This window comes from Terrapene carolina, unplaced genomic scaffold (assembly GCF_002925995.2).
Source record: "Terrapene carolina triunguis isolate 2854851 unplaced genomic scaffold, T_m_triunguis-2.0 Scaffold112, whole genome shotgun sequence".
Lineage (NCBI taxonomy): Eukaryota > Metazoa > Chordata > Testudines > Emydidae > Terrapene > Terrapene triunguis.
Window position 1 is genome coordinate 8,476,201 of NW_020664463.1, and position 19,440 is coordinate 8,495,640.

Here is a 19,440-nt window from a genome sequence, read left to right on the forward strand (position 1 = left end):
GGCAGGGGAGGGGAGGAACAAATTGTAATAGAAAAGGTAGTCTAGCCTCATAAGTGAGTGGATCTTTTGGGAAGAGAGATGGTTATAAAGGCCAAAAGATTTTTCTCCTTTCTCAAACATTATACTATAAAAAGTTTACAGGAGTCTTATAATCCAGATTCATTCCACATTACATTAGATTGATAACAGTTTAGCTTTATTTGGAAGCATGTAATATATATTCTGAAATCACTACATCAGACCATAATGTCCGAAGTCCGTGTGTGTTCCATTTGGCAGATGTTAGGAAGCCTGACATATTAATGTCTTTGATCATGCATTCGGTCCTGTGTCTGGGCACTGATGCCATGCTGATTGAAGCACGTACAATAAACTGGTTTCATTGTTTTGCTTTCCTTTTCCTGTTTATTCCAGTAAGGTTATTTGGCCCTTTTAAATTTCAAATGTCAGTATTTTTCTTTAACTTGAACCACTGCAAAAGAGATTTTATTGTTCAGAACATTTGCTTTTTTGAAGCAAGAAGTGACTGCAATATTCTACTAAATAATTTGATTTTTTTCAAATAAAGGCATTCAGAAAATGGAAATGCAAAACCGTTTGCTACACTGAATGCAGGACTGTTAATTAGGTATGCTGACTGCAGGATGGGGGGGAGCACTAGCTGTCTTGCTAAATTAAAATAATACTTTGGATGTTGACAGACAGAAAAACAATTAGGGCTGTTGGATTCTTTGACGTGTGTGTTGTCACATATAGAGATGGCTTGTTTTGTGCCAGTAAATCTGAACTGTCCAACTCTCAGCAGTATATTAAATTAATTACCAAAGTTCTTCACATTTTCACTTGGAATGTGAAGTCTGTTTATTTGCGAAGACAGCCTTTCCAAGAATAAACAATTAAAGGTGACTGATGGGACCTTTTATGAGGCTTTTCAGTCATTCCGTTATATTATGGGCCAATAAAAGACCTCCTTAGTTGATTGGTACATGGCAGTAGTCTTAACTAGATGAGCAATTTCAGTATTTGTATTAGTAATACTTCCATATGCAGGCTGTGTTTGAAATACAATTTTATGTGTGGGAAGTATATTTGTTTAAACTGTTAAATCCCCCTGTGGATTAATTTTACATGATGCTTACTGAAAAGAATTCTACTGTGCATGAAGTAGAATTCTTAAGAGTCCTGACATATATTACTTTGAGTTTAAAGAGTTGAACATATTTGAGATCTGCTTTTATTTATACATTTGGAATCAAATATTCACTAGTCCTTGTTTTTGTTTTTTGAAATATGTATTTCACATAATTGTGACAGACTTCACAGCTGAGTCCCTCAATGCTGCTTCAGAAGGGCCTGAATCAGACTTGAGTGGGTGCTGGCTCAGGCCCTATTTGCATGTTGGGGGGTAAAGGGAGCCCTTTGTTGGCTCTGAGTCACACTCTCCCTAATGGGGATCAGTATGCCTCCTGAACAGCACTTCAGATACCTGCCAGTTGTAGCAACAAGATGCTGGGTTTAAAACTGAATAATCTCTTCTATATTATAACTATTGGGCTGGACTCCTATTTTGTTACATATAGAAGCTGATGAATGTTTGCATCCTAAGAAAAATGCAATTCAGTTTACAATTTGTAAAATGGGAACTATTTAGCAGTTACTTAGAGTTCTTTCTGCCCCAATTCTGCCTGCAAACACAATTGTACTAAATCCATCAGCATCATCAAATTCCAGCTGTTTTGTGCAACCAGGCCCTCTTTTTCTTTTGCTAATCTCCTCTAAGTAACTTTCAGATCTTTTCTTTGTCCCGGTGTTGTCCACTTTCTTGGTACTTTAAAAACATCTTCTCTTGTTTGATCACCCTTTATCCATGTGGGATTACACAAATATTTGTTTCCTTTGCTGAATTAACTTGGTTTATTTTTCTCCATCTGTTATATAATTCAGCTGTTATTTACGATTTAGAAGGCAAACCAACATCACTAGTATCATATCTTAAGCCATCTAAGTAATGCTTCCCTGGAGTTTACTTTGAAGTCTTTTGAAATTCAACATCTTCACTGTCCTGGCAAGAAATTAACTTTTTGTGGGACATAATCCAGACAGATTTGTTTCAGCGCGTGCGCGCTCTCTCTCTCACACAACCTTGGAAAGCTGAACTGTTGCAAAACCACATTTATTCAGAGCTATAGTTAGTTTGAAACTAAAGCTGACAATCCTTGCATGGTTTGACTGCTGTTAATGAGGGATAGGTCTATACCGGCAGCTGATCACAAGGAATGAGCAAGGAACAAACTGTTTCTATGAGGTGCTCAAAAATTAGTTCTCCCAACTTTTTGTCTGCTATTCCTGTACTTTCAGTTCCATTCTTTCCAATGCCAGCATAGTGATGAATTTGGGAATAAATTTTATATTGCATTTCTGTTTACTCAAAATTAAATTTTAAAATTGAAGAAGAGTATCTTCCCTCCACCCCTCCCCCCTTGGGAAGTTTGTTTTTAATGTTGGATGTGGTGGTGATAGAATGCAATGGGCCAGTTCTTTAGCTGGAGTAACCTGGCATATTTTCACTGAAGGCAATGGAAATGCACTGAATTATGCCAGCGGCAGATCAGTGCAATTTGTCTCTGTGTTGGTAATATATTCAATGCAATATACTGTATGTGAAAGGTTCAGGATTGACAGTTAGCACAACTGGAAACTGAAGGCCGCTATCTGCAAAGCAGGTAGCACGTGGGCAGTGGCAATGTAAACATCAGTGCAGTGTCTTTCCAATGTCCCTTCTTCCAGATCGGGAGCGAGTGAGATGAGAAGGTAGTTCAGTGTTCATAGACTCAAAGACTTTAAGGTCAGAAGGTACCATCGTGATCATCTAGTGTGACCTCCTGCACATTGCAGGCAATAGAACCTCACCCACCCACTCCTGTAATAGGACAGTAACCTCTGGCTGAGTTACTGGAGTCTTCAAAACATGATTTAAAGACTTCCAGTTACAGAGAATTCATCATTTACACTAGTTTAAACCTGCAAGCGACCCATGCCCAATGCTGCAGAGGAAGGTGAAAACCCCCCAGGACAGGCCAATCAGACCCTGAGGGAAATTTTTTCCTGACCCCAAATATGGTGATCAGTTTAGGGTTACCATCCGTCCGTATTTCCCCGGACATGTCCGGCTTTTGCGTCTCTAAATAGCCGTCCAGGAGGAATTGGTAACAAGGTTAAAATGTCCGGGGTTTTTTTTTTTCCCTCGCCTCCCTCCCTCCCTTCCATGCAGAGTGTGGCTGCTGATTGGGCGGCTGGGCCGATTGAGCCGCTCCCATTGGCCTCCAGCAGCCAGAGCCCTCCCCTGCTCCCCCCTCCCTCTGTCTGCTGCCTTGTGTAACACACAAACCGACCCACCGGGCAGCGTGTTTTGCCTACACGTGGACATGGGCATCGTAAGGGGAGTCGGGGGGGGCAGTCAGAGCGGGGGAGTGTTGGATGGGTCCCCGCCCCCCCCCCCCCCCCCCCCCCTTCTGTGCCCCCCCCCCCCCCGCCTCTCCTGTGCTTGCTTGGACTGCCAGAGCCAGCAGCAACTGCTGTCTGCTGCCCCTGGGTCCTAGCGTCCCCCATCCACTAATGGGAAGACAGGCTGCCCTTACCCTGCCCTTCCACCCTAGCCCTGAGCCTCTCCAACGCCCCAAACCCCTCAGCCCCAGCCCTTATCCCCCCACACCCTAATCCTCTGCCCCAGCCCTGAGCCTCCTCCTGCATCATGAACCCCTCAGCCCCAGCCAGAGCCCTCATCCCCCCACACCCTAATCCTCTGCTCCATCCCTGAGCCCCCTCCTGCATCATGAACCCCTCATCCTCAGACCCACAGCCCTCACCCCTGCATCCCCTCCTGCCCTCAAACTCCCTCCCAAAGCCTGCACCCCCTCCCTTTGCACCGCCTCCCACCCCCAAACTCCTTCCAGAGCCTGCACACCCACCCCCTGCCCCAGCCCGGAGCCTGCACCCAAACTCTATCCCAGAGCCTGCACCCTGCACCCCTCCTGCACCCTAATCCCCAGCTCAGGACCTGCACCCCAGACCTCCTCCCCCCACCCAAAGCCTTAGACAGGTGGGGGGGGGGGTTCTGGGCACCACCAAAATTTCTACAACCCTGCCACCTATGCGGGTGGATAAGGGTTGGGGAAGTCAGGGGACAGGTAGGGTCATAGGGGGGCAGTTAGGGTGGGGGGTTCTCAGCAGGGGGCAGTCAGGGGACAAGAAGCAGGGGGGGTTGGGGTTCTGAGGGGGGAAGTCAGGGGGTGGGAAGTGGGAGGGAGTGGATGGGGGCGGGGCTAGGGCAGAGCTTCTCTCCCCCCCCCCCCCCCCAGTGTCCTCTTTTTTGATTGTGGAAATATGGTAACGCTAGATCAGTTAGACCCTGAGCATGTGGGCAAGACCCACCAGCAAGGGACCTGGGAAAGAATTCTCTGTAGTAACTCAAAGCCCTCCCCATCTAGTGTCCCATCTCCAGTCATTGGGGATTTTTGCTACTGGCAGTCACTGATGGTAGGGTTGCCAGATGTCCAGTTTTCGAATGGAACACCCGGTCAAAAAGGACCCTGGCGGCACTAGTCAGCACTGATGACCAGGCCGTTAAACGTCTGGTCGGTGGTGCAGCAGGGCTAAGGCAGGCTGCCTGCTTGCTGTGGCTCTGTGCACCGCGCAACTCCCGGAAGCAGCGGCATGTCCCCTCTCCAGCTCCTACACCTATGGGCAGCCAGGGGGCTCCGCACGCTGCCCCCACTCCAAGCGCTGGCTCTGTAGCTCACATTGGTCAGGAACCATGTCCAGTGGGAGCTGCAGGGGTGGTGCCTGCAGACGGGGCAGCGCACAGAGCCACCTGGCTGCGGCTCTGCATAGAAGCCAGAGGGGGGGGACATGCTGTTGCTTCTGGGAGCTGCCTGAGGTAAGCGCCACTGGAGCCTGCACACGCACCCTCCCCCTGGCGCCCCTACCCCAACCCTGATCCCTCTCCCGCCCTCCGAACCCCTCGGTCCCAGCCCAGAGTACCCTCCTGCACTCCAAGCCCCTCGTCCTCAGCCCCACCCCAGAATCTGCACCCCCAGCCAGAGCCCTCACACCCCCCATGCCCTAGTCGAGCGCCCTCCCACACCCTCAATCCCACATTCTTTCCCCCACCCCAGAACCCGCACCCCCTGCCCAGAACCCATACCCACTTCCACTGCCCAACACCCTGCCTCAGCCCGGATCCCTCTCCCATACTCTGAACCCCTCGGCTCCACTCCCCAGCCCAGAGCCCCCTCCTGCACCCCAAACCCCTCATCCCTGGCCCCACCCCAAACCTGCACCCCCTCCTGCACCCCAATCCCCTGCCCCAGCCTATGAAAGTAAGTGAGTGAGGGTGGGGAGAACGAGTGACAGAGGGAGGGGGGATGGAGAGAGTGGGGGCGGAGTCTCTGAGAAGGGGCGTGGTGAGGCGGGGCCTCAGAGGAGGGGCCGGGCAGGGGTGTTCAGTTTTGTGCGAGTAGAAAATTGACAACCCTACCAATGGGCCACATGCCATTGTAGGCAGGGTCATCATACCATCTCCTCCATAAACTTATCACGCTCAGTCTCAAAGCCAGGTAGGTTTTTTGCCCCCTACTTGGAAGACTGTCCAGGACTTCACTCCTCTGATGGTTAGAAACCTTCAATTATTTTTCAAGCCTAAACTATTTTAGACCAGTGTATGTCCACTTGTTTTTGGGTCCACATTGGTGCTTAATTTAAATAACTCTTTCCCCTCCTTGGTATTTATCCCTCTGATGTATTTATAGAGAGCAATCATATCTCCCCTGAGCCTTCTTTTGGTTAGGTTAAACAAGCCAAGTTCTTTGAGTCTCCTCTCATAAGGTAGGTTTTCCATTCCTTGGATCATCCCAGTAGCCCTTTTCTGCCCCTGTTCCAGTTTGAATTCATCTTTCTTAAACATGGAAGACCAGAATTCCAGATGAGGTCTTACTAGTGCCTAATATTATAATACTAATACTTCCCTGTCTCTACTGGAAATACCTCGCCTGAAGCATCCTAGGACTGCATTAGCCTTTTTCATGGCCGCATCACATTGACAACTTATAGTCAATCAATATGTCCAGGTCTTTCTCCTCTGTCACTTTCAAATAATAAGCCCCCAGTTTATAGCAAAAATTCTTGTTAGTCCCTAAATGTATGACCTTTCACTTTGCACTATTAAATTTCGTCCCATTTCTATTACTCCAGTTTACAAGGTCATCCAGATCTTCTTGTATGATATTCTGGTCCTCCTCTGTATTGGCAGTACCTCCCAACTTTGTGTCATCTGCAAATTTTATTAGCATACTCCCACTTTCTGTGCCAAGGTCAGTAATAAAAATGTTAAACAAGATTGGCCCCAAACCCAATCCCTGAGGAACTCCACTAGTAACCTCCCTCCAGCCTGACCTTTCAGTATGACCCGTTGTAGTCACCTCTTTAACCAGATCCTTATCCACCTTTCAATTCTCCTATTAATCCCCATCTTCTCCAATGTAACTATTAATTTCCCATGTGGAACTGTATCAAATGCCTTACTGAAATCCAGGTAGATTAGATCTACTGCATTTCCTTTGTCTAAAAAATCAGTTACCTTCTCAATTAAGGAGATCAGGTTGGTCTGGCACAATCTACCTTTTGTAAAACCATGTTATATTTTATCACAATTACCATTCACCTGTATGTCCTTAACTACTTTCTCTTTCAAAATTTGTTCCAGGACTTTGCATACAATTGAGGTCAAACTAATAGGCCAGTAGTTTCCTGGATCACATTTTTTCCCTTTCTTAAAAGTAGGAACTATATTAGCAATTCTCCAGTCATAGGGTACGACCGCTGAGTTTACAGATTCATTCAAAATCCTTGCTATTGGACTTGCAATTTCATGTGCCAGTTCCTTTAGTATTCTTGGATGGAGATTATCTGGGCCACCCGATTTAGTGGCATTAAACTGTGTCTGTTTCCATGTCTGTTTGGTCTCTTTGCTGAGCCTGCCATCAATGATGCAAGATAACAGTGGGTTTTATGATGTGGATGCTTCTGCAGTAGGAACTGGACAGTGATCACCAAATTGCTTCATGAAGTGAGCAGGGCTAGAATTTTCAAAGTATCTTAGGAGTTAAGCACCCACATCCCACTGCATTAAATTTCAAAAGGGAAGAGGTGGGGTCTGAAGCCCACTCCAGCAGCCATCAGTTGGAAACCACTGCCTATTTCAGCTACTGAACTAGTGCCAAAAGATTCTGCAACGAGTTACCAATCCCGTGAGAGATCCAATCAATGTATTAGGGCCTTTTTATTTATTTTTCTCACTTTTATTTTAGGAATTACTTTCTGCCCATTTCTCAAAATGTTGAGTTTTCTGTTTGTAAATACTTGCCAAGTACTATATGGTAGGCAAAAAACTTGTATGAAACCTTAAAGTTTATTACTTTAGAGTAAATTGATGTAGCTGGGGGAAAAGAGGAGAGCGAGTAAAGAGATGCTGGTAAAATTAAAATCATATTTTAAATTAACTGTTAGTAAAACTGCAGGTTATTAAAACCATATGAATTTTTAAAATGGGGTTTACTCTTCCTTATTTCTGCTAGGTTTTTTTATTTTTATTTCGTGTCTATGAAATTTTCTCATCTTGAACAGGAATGATCAGTTTCATTTTCTTGTTCTTCAGACCTACCACAGTGCTGCTGTTCTAGGGTTTCCAGCTCTAAGAGAGAATGCAGAAATGCCCTCAAGGTGGGGAGGGATAGCTCAGTGGTTTGAGCATTGGCCTGCTAAACCCAGGGTTGTGAGTTCAATCCTTGAGGGATCTGGGGCAAAAACAGTACTTGGTCCTGCTAGTGAAGGCAGGGGGCTAGACTCGATGATCTTTCAAGGTCCCTTCCAGTTCTAGGAAATAGGATATCTCCATTAATTTAAAATGAGTTCATTTAAAATAATTGCATCTCTTTCCATGTTACAAAACCTAACTCGGTTTAAAATGTTTGACATTGAAGTATGCCTCCCCCACCCCTAACCCCATAAATGTTAAGTAAATTATTGTTTGTTTGTAATATAACTTGTCAATGCCTTACACTAAAAGGCAGAATTATTTTCTTTTCCAGCTGATGACTAGAAGTCAGCCTCATCGTCTTTGGTGTAGCTGTAAACATGACTTGACATCCTGATGACTGCATTCATGGCTCTTGGATGATCTGGTGCACCATGGAGCTCAAAGTATGGGTGGATGGAGTCCAGAGAATTGTTTGTGGGGTCACTGAAGTCACAACTTGCCAGGAGGTGGTGATAGCCCTGGCTCAGGCTATAGGTATGGAAAAGGATTACTTGGATTGGTGGGAATGAATTGGTGTGATGTATTTTATTAAACCAGATGGAGGATAGCCTAGTCTCCTGAGGGTTGTAATACTCGAGTTTAATTTTGGTTGTTGGTTTAGTGTGGGGTGGTGTTGGTGGCCTGTGATATACAGAAGATCAGACTAGATGATCTGGTGGTCCCTTTCTAGACTTAAACTTTGAGGCCCCTCAGGGTTTGGCTAAAATATATAGCTATGATGAGTTATTTGAAATTTGCAAAAAGGAAATGTATGCACATATCGGCAAACTTTTTAGTTCTGCATGAAGTTACTCTCCAGCTAATAACATGCTGCTCTTTGTTTGAGTTTGTAAATACAGCCCACGTATTTTCTTTAATAGACTTTAAGGACTAAACTGTCAGTGCTGGTTGCTAAGTACCAAGGAAAAACTGAGCTAGCATAAAATAACTAGCTGTCTTTTATACAAGCTGGTGATATTCATTGAAATTATATACACTGCAAGTATTCCTAGCTGCCCATCAATAGAGCGTAGTCTCTTCAGTTCTTCTCTTCTTAATGTTACCCTTTCATTAGCACTGAGTGGTGGTAGGTGTGCCTTGAATATCTGCATAAGAAGTGTGTTCAATGTTCTGGATGCTATTTGCTAAGACAGTTTGTGTAGACATCATTCACTCGAGTACTTGCAGGGTATGTCTATCCTGGACATTAAGCCCGGGCTCGGACTTAGGTTTTAGCCCCTCCTTCCATCCACACACACATCAGTCTGACTCAGGTCAGCAGGCACTCAGGATCTAGGTCCTAGGGGTTGGGTCAGAGCCTGAGTCCCATTGTGACTCAGGTCTAAGCTCTATCTTTTTGCAGCGTGGCCACAGATCTGGCCATAGACCCAAGTCAGAATATCTACATAGTGCAGCATGGACGTGTTAGCTGGACTGAGAGACCCGAGTCCAGCTATTGTAAGCCCAGGTTTACAGTGCTCTGACACCCGAGCACGGACTTAGAAACACTGAGTCCATAAGCCTGAGTCCCACAGACCCAGGCTTAGTTTGCAGTGTAGACATACCCACAGTGGCCATCTATCAGTGTTGCCAGACTGTTCTCAAATTTAAAAAAATAGTTACAAAGTCGTGGAGCCCACTCAAGTAAGAGAACCCATGCCATGGAGAACCTCTGCTGACACCACCTCAGCAGAACAGTGATGGGCTGAGAGCAGCAAAGGTCCTCAGCCCTCCCACACAGAGTCCAATATTGGGGGTTTTTGGCAAGAGACCCCCCCCCAAGACCAGCAGCTTTGAGTTCACAACCCTTTGGGATGAATAGAGCAGTTCACACCTCTCAAAGCTATAGCTTCTCTGCAAAGTTCAGCAAACATTGGTGCATCAACTACACTTGGGTCATGTTTTCTTTGTAAGAGTGAGGGCTAGAAATATACTTTATATTATAATTTTAGATTACTTTGACTCTAGGAGCTGGGGCCACAGGCACATTCCTGTAACATCTATCCCTTAATCTGGCCCTGTTGGCCAGAGACCTACCTCTAGAGCTTTTTTCAGATCTCGCTATATTTCCCCCACCAATCAACCCTTTCTCTCATGATCCAACATCTTCCCTATGCTTCTAGGGCCTACTGAAGGACATCAAGCCTGTTTGATAAGTGGTTTGATGTCACCCACACGCAGCAAAATTTGCATTCTGCATGTACATCTTTAAAGTGAAGTCATTTATGTACCAAACTTAAATGGCTTATGCAGTCGAGCTCTCAGGTACCAAATTGGAAAGGGATGCTAACTCTTTAGGAGAACAGACAGTGTGTCACTGCCTGCCTCCCCTAGGCCTTCTATAAAGCCTGTCATGAATTTTGAGATTGTGCATTCTATTGGATGAAATGACCTCTTTATTTTTTTAAAACTCACACAACTAGGGGAATAACCATCTCTGCCAGCAGCAAGTTAAGCACTGCCTTATGTGCATCCATACGAATTGATTTGTCCATCCATGCCAGCTTGTCAGGTGGCTTAGTCATCAGTAGCATCTGTCAGAGGGGCTTGAAAAAATTATAGCCACTTATAAGCCATCAGTGCCTTAGGAAAGCCCTCATCTGGCATTTTGCGGCAGATATGAGCCAGTCACTATTGGCCTCCACCTTGGCTGGTTCTGATCTTAAATTTTCAATGGTGCAGAGTCTGTGTCCTAGGTAAGTCACACCGGCCATGCCAAGCTAATAACCATCTGTCTCAGAGGCTGCTATTGGCATGCTTCCAAAGCTTTGCAGATATTCTTTTTGTTTTTCCATTTCTAACTGTACATAATTATGTGATTGTCCTAGATTAAAAACCATTGCAAAGCTGCACAGACCCATTAACCTGTTTATTGACCAACCTGGAATGTAGCAGGTACATCATTCATTCCAAAACAACACCAGGAGCTCTTGCAGCCGTCAGACTGATTTTTACAGTAGGATCGTCTGATGAAAGCACTGGCCAGTGGTAACTGCCATTACCCCTTAAAGTCATTCGTAGCTCACGAACCATCTCAAATACAATGCAGCTGCCTCTTTCCTCACAGTACTGAAGAAATAATTTTACAACAGGTTTTTTAAAGGGCACTTGGGGAGGTCAGAAAGGGTCCACTCTGCTTTTGAGTTCTGCACTTTGTTTCTGTTCTTCACTACATCACTCATTCTTCCCTCCCCCCTTTTTTTGGCTTGTGCTTTTGTACTTATTTACTCTAGCTTTTTCCTCTTTCTTTGTCTCTTGCCCTGGAACTGCCAGTCTCACCTCTGTCTAGCAGGAACTGACATACTTTCTTCTTCTCACACAAGTGGCATCCCTCCAGCTCAGTCTCTATCTGGCACTCTTCCACCTGTATCTCTTTCAGCTTCAGTCGAATGGCTGCACTTCCTTTGTACAACAATGACTCCTGCTGTTTTGGCTCACCCAATCAGTGGTTCTCCGATTCCTGGACTTCCTCTCTGTCCCAAACCCTTATTGTGTGTTAAGCACCATTTGTTGATTTCTCCATTCCTTGCTGTGATGAGTGGGCTTCTACCAGTCTCTTATTGGCCAAACAAATGACGACGACAGGCAGGAACACTATCTATCCCTGAACCCATAGAAGTTTTACAAGATACTGCGACTAAACCTAAATTTCACTGGTGTCTGAACTGCTCCTCTTCTTTTCTTCATTGTTTTAATCAGTTTCATATCAACATCTTCCCCTTGATGGTGCCCCTTTGTTAATGCAGACAGAGAAGCCTGAGCAGTAATATTTTGACACCAGAACTAACTCAAGCAATCATCACTCACTCCAGGGACCCTAACCTTAAACCCTAACCCTGATGCCTGCCTTCATCACCTCTTCCCTTGACAGTGGCCAGTTGGTGCTGCAGGTCTTCAAAAGTTATCACATTACAGACACAGAAATGCCATCAATCTTAGTGTTAGGCCTCACCTCACTCGACCAGCAAGAGACTGGTGAAAACCTCCTCATCTCAGGAAGGAACAGAGAAATCACCAAAAGTTGCTTACCCCTCAGTAAGGGCTTTGGATGGGAAAGTCAGATAGAAACTGAGGTGGAGAAATGCTATTTGACCACCATTCAAAACAATGGAGCTATGATAGTTTACACCAGGTGAGGACCTGCTCCCTGGGGACTTGGGGCCTGATCCTGTGGCAATTAGTAAGAGTTCTGCCACTAACATACTTTGATGTAGGATAAGGCTTTTAACCTGTGCCTTACAAGTTTGTGGCCCTTTCTGTTGGTCCTTCCATGGAAAGCACATTTCTATCTTGTGTCCATCGAGATTGCATTTCTGATGGATGTAACTACTCAGGTATGCTGTGGAAAACAGCAAACTTTTCATGTAGAATCCCATTTGTTCCCCCTCTATATCTATAAATATAAAGTGATACTGCTCAAAGTTTTTACTCAAATTAGATTTCAGTTTCCATCTCACTTGGAAGTCAAAGTTTTTTTGTTTTGTTTTTAAATCTGGAGTTCTCCTTGGCCTTTAAAGAAACATGAAAAGTGCACAAATTTTGAACTAAATAGCAAAGTTGATTTTAAAAAAAAGATCTGGGAGATCATTATGGCTGAAAGAATACCACTTTCAGATAACACATTTTCCTATAGCTGTGTCTTGGAAGGAGCTGGAAATGATTTAGCTGGAGGAGATGATCTATACTCTTCAGTAAAGAAGTAGAACTACCAAGTTGAAAAAACTTCCCACTGGAATATTGAGGAACAATTACGTTACACTGTACAGGTTTCATCTAGTACTATATGATTGTTACAAGGTGAGGAAAACTTAACCATGCTGGATGAGTCAGAGAAACACAATTTCCATAAAGAGAGAGAGGTGTTTTTTTCTCTTTCTTTCTCCAAAAGGTAAAATTAAAAACAAGCATCTTACAGTTTAAATGGAAAAGCAGGAAGTCTCACTATGAAAAGGAACTTTTGCCAGGAGACGTGAGCTGCTTTTTCGATTGTACTCATCATTGTTTTTTTTTTATTATTATTTATTATTTAAAATAGACAAGTCCTGCTAGTTTTCTGCTTCTTACCAGCATTAGTACTTCTAATAATGTTTTTCTGCGAGGGGTCTTATGAACATTTCACCAGTGCAGCTTCTGATAGAGAATCTTCTCTTTTATTCCCCTTTTTTTAATGTTGGAAAACTACAAGCTACGTTTTTTTTTAAAGGAACTTAGAGGTGAAAACATGTCAGTAATATTTGTACTACAGCAGTGCTTAGAATCCCCAGACAAATCAGGACCCCACTGTACTAAGTACTATCCTGTCACAGGCCCCAGTCCTTCATTGTGGTACAAGTGAGCACAGCTGTCCACCCATGCAGATCACATTGCAAGTTTGGGGCTGTAGAATAAAAATGATCCCTATCTGAAAGAACATAGTGTGACCTTCCTACCTGATTAGAATGGGAAGCCCTAGGTGGATACTAGTAATCTTTCTTTAGTGTTTTTCCATTCAAAATTCCTCTCCCTACCTTGCTAAAATATGACTTATCCTCCAGAGGAAGAACAATGAATATTACTGTCATCAGTACAGTTGTCCTGTTTTTCAGTAGTGATTTCCTCCGACTCCTACCCCCTATAACCACCCATTGCATTTGCTATGATTTCCTTCCCCTCCAGGGAATAAATGGGTCCTTAATAGTCAAAACGACAATGTCTGTTTGTTTCATGGAAATAGAATATTTCAGTCTCCAGAAGATTAAGTTTGAATTCCTAACCAAAGACCTTTTATGTTTTTTTCTGTCCTAGTCAGTTTCCTGTGGAAAATAATTAAAATGACAGAATTGCTTTAAATAGGGATGTTTTTAGCTGTAGCAGAATATCAGCAAAACATGGGCCCATTGAACAAGAAACACAGCTGTCTCTTCAAAAAATGCAGTCCATCAAAGCAATATTTTATTGGTTTCCTGGAGTGTATTTGTTTCTTTGTGAAAGCTAGATGGACTCATGAAGAAAGAGCAAAGATTTGTTAAAGTTGTATCAAATATGCATTACTGCATTTTATGGCTTAGCTAGGATTAGATCTGGGAAATCACATAAACGCTACCTTTTTGGCGAGTAATTTCCGTTGAAGGAAACACCAAAGTTGGCTGTGGAACACACCTGTTGTAAAAACTGTGAGATGAAACTGAGTTGCACCAAATCTACAGTGGATTAGAAAAAAAGAGCACATTATTGCTTGAGTTTGGGTTTTAAAAAAAAAAAAATCAAAGTGTAATCATGTAGTATAAAGTAGTACAGCTTAAAACTTGTGTATGTTACTTCTAGAGAGATGAGGTGGGTGAAGTAATATCTTTTCTTGGACCAACTTCTGTTGGAGAAAGAGACAAGCTTTCAAGTTACATAGAGCTCTTCAGGTTTGTGTAGCTCAAAAGCTGGTCTCTTGCACCAACAGAAGTTGATCCAATAAAAGAGATCACCTCACCGATCTTGTCTCAGTAATATCCTGGGACCAACACTGCTACAACAACACTACAAATTAAATATGTAACTTTGCTATTTCTAAAGACAGAGTTGTTAATAGAATGGAAGTATAAGATAGCAGTGAGATAGGATGACCCCACAACTTTGTCTTTTAGAATCTGGGATATTGCCTTTCTCAAATAAGTTTTTCTGACTTTTTTCCACAGACATAACACTGTCATCACATAAAATAAATTGTTTGTTTTTTGCTGCTCTTGTTAATAAGGTGGAGTGTCTTGTCTAGTGGTAGAGAATGCAACTGTGAGCCAAACTAGTTTAGTTTATCATCAAATCTGCCATGACTTGCTCTCTGATCTTGGGCAAGCTGCTTACTCAAACATCTTCTGCCTGACTTTACCCATCTGTAAAATTGTTATATCATGTGTAAGGCTTCATGTTTGTGTGGCACTTTGAGGTGCTCAGATGGAAGTCAATAGAGGAGTGCAGAGTATTTTATAGTAAAATAATAGCTTGCCAGAATATAGAGGTATTACTTTGTGCTCACACTTTTTTATTGAAGGAGGACATCATAAACTCAGGGCTTGTCTACATGGCAAGTTACCATGTAGCAAGGTGGGGTGTGAATCTACAGTGCATCAGCTTGCTGTACAGTATCATCCTGTGTGGACACTGCTACAGTCCACATAAAGTCCCAGAGTGCAGCTTGGTGTACAGTAGTGTTCTAGGACTTTTGCTGTGCTGTAGCAGTTTCCACATGGGACGTTACCGTGCAGCAAAGTGGTGCACTGTACATTCACACCTTGGCTTGCCGCACTGTAACTTGTCATGTCGACAAGCCCTAAGACCCTAGTCACATAAATACTTATGCCCATGAATAACTTGACACACATGTGCAGTACCATTGAATTTAATAGGACTATTTACATCAGTATAGTTGAGCATGTGTGTGTTTTTATAAGACTAGGATCTAAATCTGATTTCCATTACTTTCTGCATGGATAGAGATCATGGGAGTACATAGTAATTTAAACTCTCTAGTCTTTACTTTTAATTTTGATTCTTTTAATCATTCTTGACATTTAATGGAAAATGAGTTCTCAGGTAACCAGAATAATGCCTTTAAATTGCTATGAATTTAAATTGCTTAAGCCTGTGTCACTTAGTGGCTCAAATGTCAGCTTCATAGTTCAAAGGTATTGAGTTCAAACCTTAAATTTTTATTAAAATTACTAGCAATTATTTTTCCATCAATGCCATTAGAGCTTTAGTGTTGCTACTTTTGCTAAATCAAACAAAATCTGACCTAAAATGTTTCACACATTTAAAAAAAAAGTTGATTAAAAGTACAGTTTAGCCATATGTAATTTCTCTAAAAACAACCATGTAAAAACAGGCTTTTAAATTGTCATGATAAATAAGACAGAGTTAAATTTCTCTCTTCCATCTCTTTCCTGGGGTTAGAACGCCACATGTGAGATCCAAGTAGATAGTAAAGGGACCAGATTAGTCCTATTTGTGTCTTACATTGGATAAACACACGGCTCTCTTTTCTAGCTGTTTTTATAGCAGTCACATCTTGACTAGCAATTGCCAGATTGGACCAGACCCAAGGTCCATCTAGTCCACTGTCTTGTTTTGACTATGGCCAGTGCCACGTGTCCGAATGAAGTGGAAGAACCTTGGCGGTAGTCACCTGTGGAATAACCTGGCAACAGGGAAAACTTCCTCTAATCCCCAACAGTTAACATTTGGTTTAAGCCCTGAGGTATGAGAGTTTATATTCCTTCCAAACTCTTGGTGGATGTTAATCCTGACTGTTGTAACTCTGGATATTGTTGTTATCCATACAAATGCCCAGTCCCTTTTTGAATCCTAATGAGTGTTATCTTATGGCAGTGAGTTCCAAAAGCTGATTGTACATTGCAAGGGAGAAGTACTACTTTTGTGAGTTAAAAATTCGCTGCCTTTTATTCCAGGGAATGTCCCCTTGTCCTTTTGTATGAGAGAAGGTGAACAGAAGAACCTGCTCTATCTTCTCTATACTATTCATTGTTTGGGCCTCACAGAATGAATCTGTTCATTTCAAACTGGGACACTCTGGGATTTTAATTTGTTCTTCTGCCCCATGTCACTGTATCCTTTAGGTCCTGCTTTGTTTGTTTTTTTGTTTTTTTCTTCTCTCCTTGCTTTACCCTACCACCAAAAACCTACCTTATTGATTGCACCTCTCTCTCTCTCTCTCTCTCTCTCTCTCTCTCTCTCTCTCTCTGTATAATTTGTCCTGCTTCTCAGGGTTTTTTCCCCTTCTTTCCCTTCTCTCATTCCTTGTTCATGTTACCGTCTCTTCTTGATCCTTCTTGTCTTGTGCTGGTTTGGCTTATGAAGACTGGGGATGGTGTAGGCACTGATTCTCTTTTCTCAAAGTCTCGCATTCTTGCTCTCCATTCCTTCACTTACCTTTCTGTCTCTTTGTCCTCCACTGCAGTCAGGGCCCCTACTAGTCCAAAGATCTACCAATGAAAACTGTTGTGTCAGGGTCAGGAGACGAGCCAATATCTTGGCATGTTAGGAATCCAGACTGAGGCACAAGCACAGTGCTCTTCTTCACACCTCACATCTCGTAGTACAAGAGTAGATGTTGCTTCTGCGATAGGAGGTGCAGTGGGAGGGAGAGAAGCCTCCTGGCTTGATCTGGTACATAAGCACAGCAAAGCTATTAAAGGGACATTATTATTTGTATTACCATAGTGTCTAGGAGCTCTAGTTACAGAGCAGGACCCCACTTTGTACAAACAGAGCAAAAGGATGGTTTCTGAGGGCTTACAAAGAAGGCAGGAGCACAGGTGACTAAATGTCCTTGTATTTAGTTCAAATTTGAACAATTCCATTTTTCAATCGGACCATCCCATTGAAATCCTATTCTGTGCTTTCATTATCATTGCTACTAATACTGTTTATTATTTGTGTTGTGGTAATAACTAGAGGCCCTAGCCCCATTGCACCAAGCACTGAGCAGACATATAACAAATACAGATGGTCTCTGCCCAAAAGAGCTCAGGGTGCGTGTATCACACATTGGGCAGTGCAATCGTGAAAATGTGGTGGTTGATTTTAAATGCTGTATTGTGGTCAGTTGTATTATGGCCCCAGCAAAGGTATTTCATGAGAGTGGAAATGGTACCGCTTTTACTTTGAACTTCCATTGGTTTTTAACTAACAGAAATAATAGTGTGTGGGATGATTGCAACCGAAGTGCTGAGCTTGTACAGAAGGTTTAAAATGATCACTGTTAAATAGGACCAGAAGCCTGCTCATTTTTAATTTTAAACGTTAGTCATGAAGTATAATCTACAAATCCACATTTTTCAGGTTAGTTTAAAAAAGACCTTAATTCCACAGTAACTACTGTATATTTCATTAGTTTCATCATAGTTCCATGTAACTGTCTCTCTCTTATACCCTAAAACTTAGGTCGATGCCAGACTAGCAGTAGAGTGGACTGCCATACAAGGTGCTGGTGTTTCACTCTCCTGTGTAGCAGTAGCTGGCATAGCTCACTTGTTAGAGCTAACTCTGGCTGTCTGAAAAAAGGGATGTCTATGGGCTATGGAAGGAGCTGCGGCCAAACCTCTATACATGATCTTGCCCATTTTAAAAAAAAAAAAATAACACAAGCTCATACGCATTTGTGTAGTTTCTGGCAATACACAGAACTACAAAACAGCCCATGGAAATAATTGTATATTAAAACTGCAAAGTACAGTCCTTATTACACTGTGTACTTCTGATGGAAGTGTAACAATATTAGGCTACTAGTGGAAAAATTGTTGGCGTATGTAGGGGACCTGCGTTTGTCACTAGCTTCTTCATCTCCTGAATTGCTGCTTGTCTAAAGGGAAATTGTATAGTGCAGGACTTCTGACTCCTTTTCTCTCAATAATGAACTTACTGTATAATTTGTCCATCGATAGACAGACCATTTTCATTGGCACATTGACCCACCAGACATATACAAAAACAAAAGACTATTCTAAGATGCTACACATGTACCTTAGTGAGTAGAGAAAAATGTGTAATTGTATTGTTTGGGCTCTGAGCTAAGATGTGAAAAAAATTATCTAAGCTGGCATCGTAAATAAAAATTGTATTGTAATATATATGCACAAGAGGTCAGAGTTAAAACTGTGCATGCAACCTTAGCTTTTGACATTTTATGCCTTTTGGTGCTTAACTGTACAACTTTAATGTTCTCTCAACCTCATTTTTTGTACGGATTTCTGTGATTTAGATATCTAAACTGCACAATTCAGAAAGATATACTATGTCTTACTGAATCATGAGTTGCTGGCATGGAATATATGCTGCAAGAAACAGAACACAGTGAATTTTTCTTTAACCTGAGAACCACTGTTTTTTTATTAGGAATCAAAGCAGCTTGTCTTTGTTTGCTAACGGTGGCAGATTACAAACAACGATTTAGCTTTAAAGGTTTCTGATTCTGAAACATTCTAAGGTTTGTTTTGAATGAACTTTGTTTGCATTTTTACTTGTGAATTAGCATTATCATTATAACGGGAGTTTGAAGCTTGTTTAACAAAGAGGATTAATCTATACCATAAGTGGCCTGGAGAACAAATCAAATAATATTTAGCTTGGATAAAAGATTATTTTGTTTTAGGGCAGCACTGGATTCAAAGCATGGTTGTTGCACTATATAAAATCACTAACTCTGCAATCTGGGCCACAGTTTTTTGTGCTGAGTTGGGACCATTAAGTTTATTGTTTTAAGATTGTATGTTGACCTTGAACCATAACCCAAGATATGAACAGCTATGTTTTTGCCCAGCACCTCAGTAAATACCCTTCATGCATTTTCTTTTGAAATTGCCATGTGTATCCCCTTATTCTTCCTTGTTCTCATGTTGCTTTACAGTAGTGCATTTAGTAGCAAACTGAATGGCAATTGCATGCTAAGCACTCACCCAGTGGTCTGCTGTTTAGACTTACAAGGTTTATTTGAACCTGGCTCTTTCTGACACGAAATAACGTTAGTAGCATTACTGTGACTGCAAGTTAAAAGAGCTACGAGCCTTTAGGATTAACAAAGTTGAGTGCAAAGCTACAACCTT

General features: G+C 42.6%; 1 protein-coding gene across 2 annotated transcripts in view; it reads left to right on the forward strand.

The window, feature by feature from the left end:
* Positions 1-19,440, forward strand: part of RASSF8 (Ras association domain family member 8) — a 142,400-nt gene that overhangs the window by 109,844 nt on the left and 13,116 nt on the right. For both annotated transcript variants that reach the window (XM_024196331.3, XM_024196332.3), the window contains exon 2: positions 8,145-8,347. In XM_024196331.3, coding sequence (XP_024052099.2) covers positions 8,230-8,347 — 118 coding nt within the window. In that variant the 5' untranslated portion in view covers positions 8,145-8,229. The remainder of the gene's footprint in view (positions 1-8,144; positions 8,348-19,440) is intronic.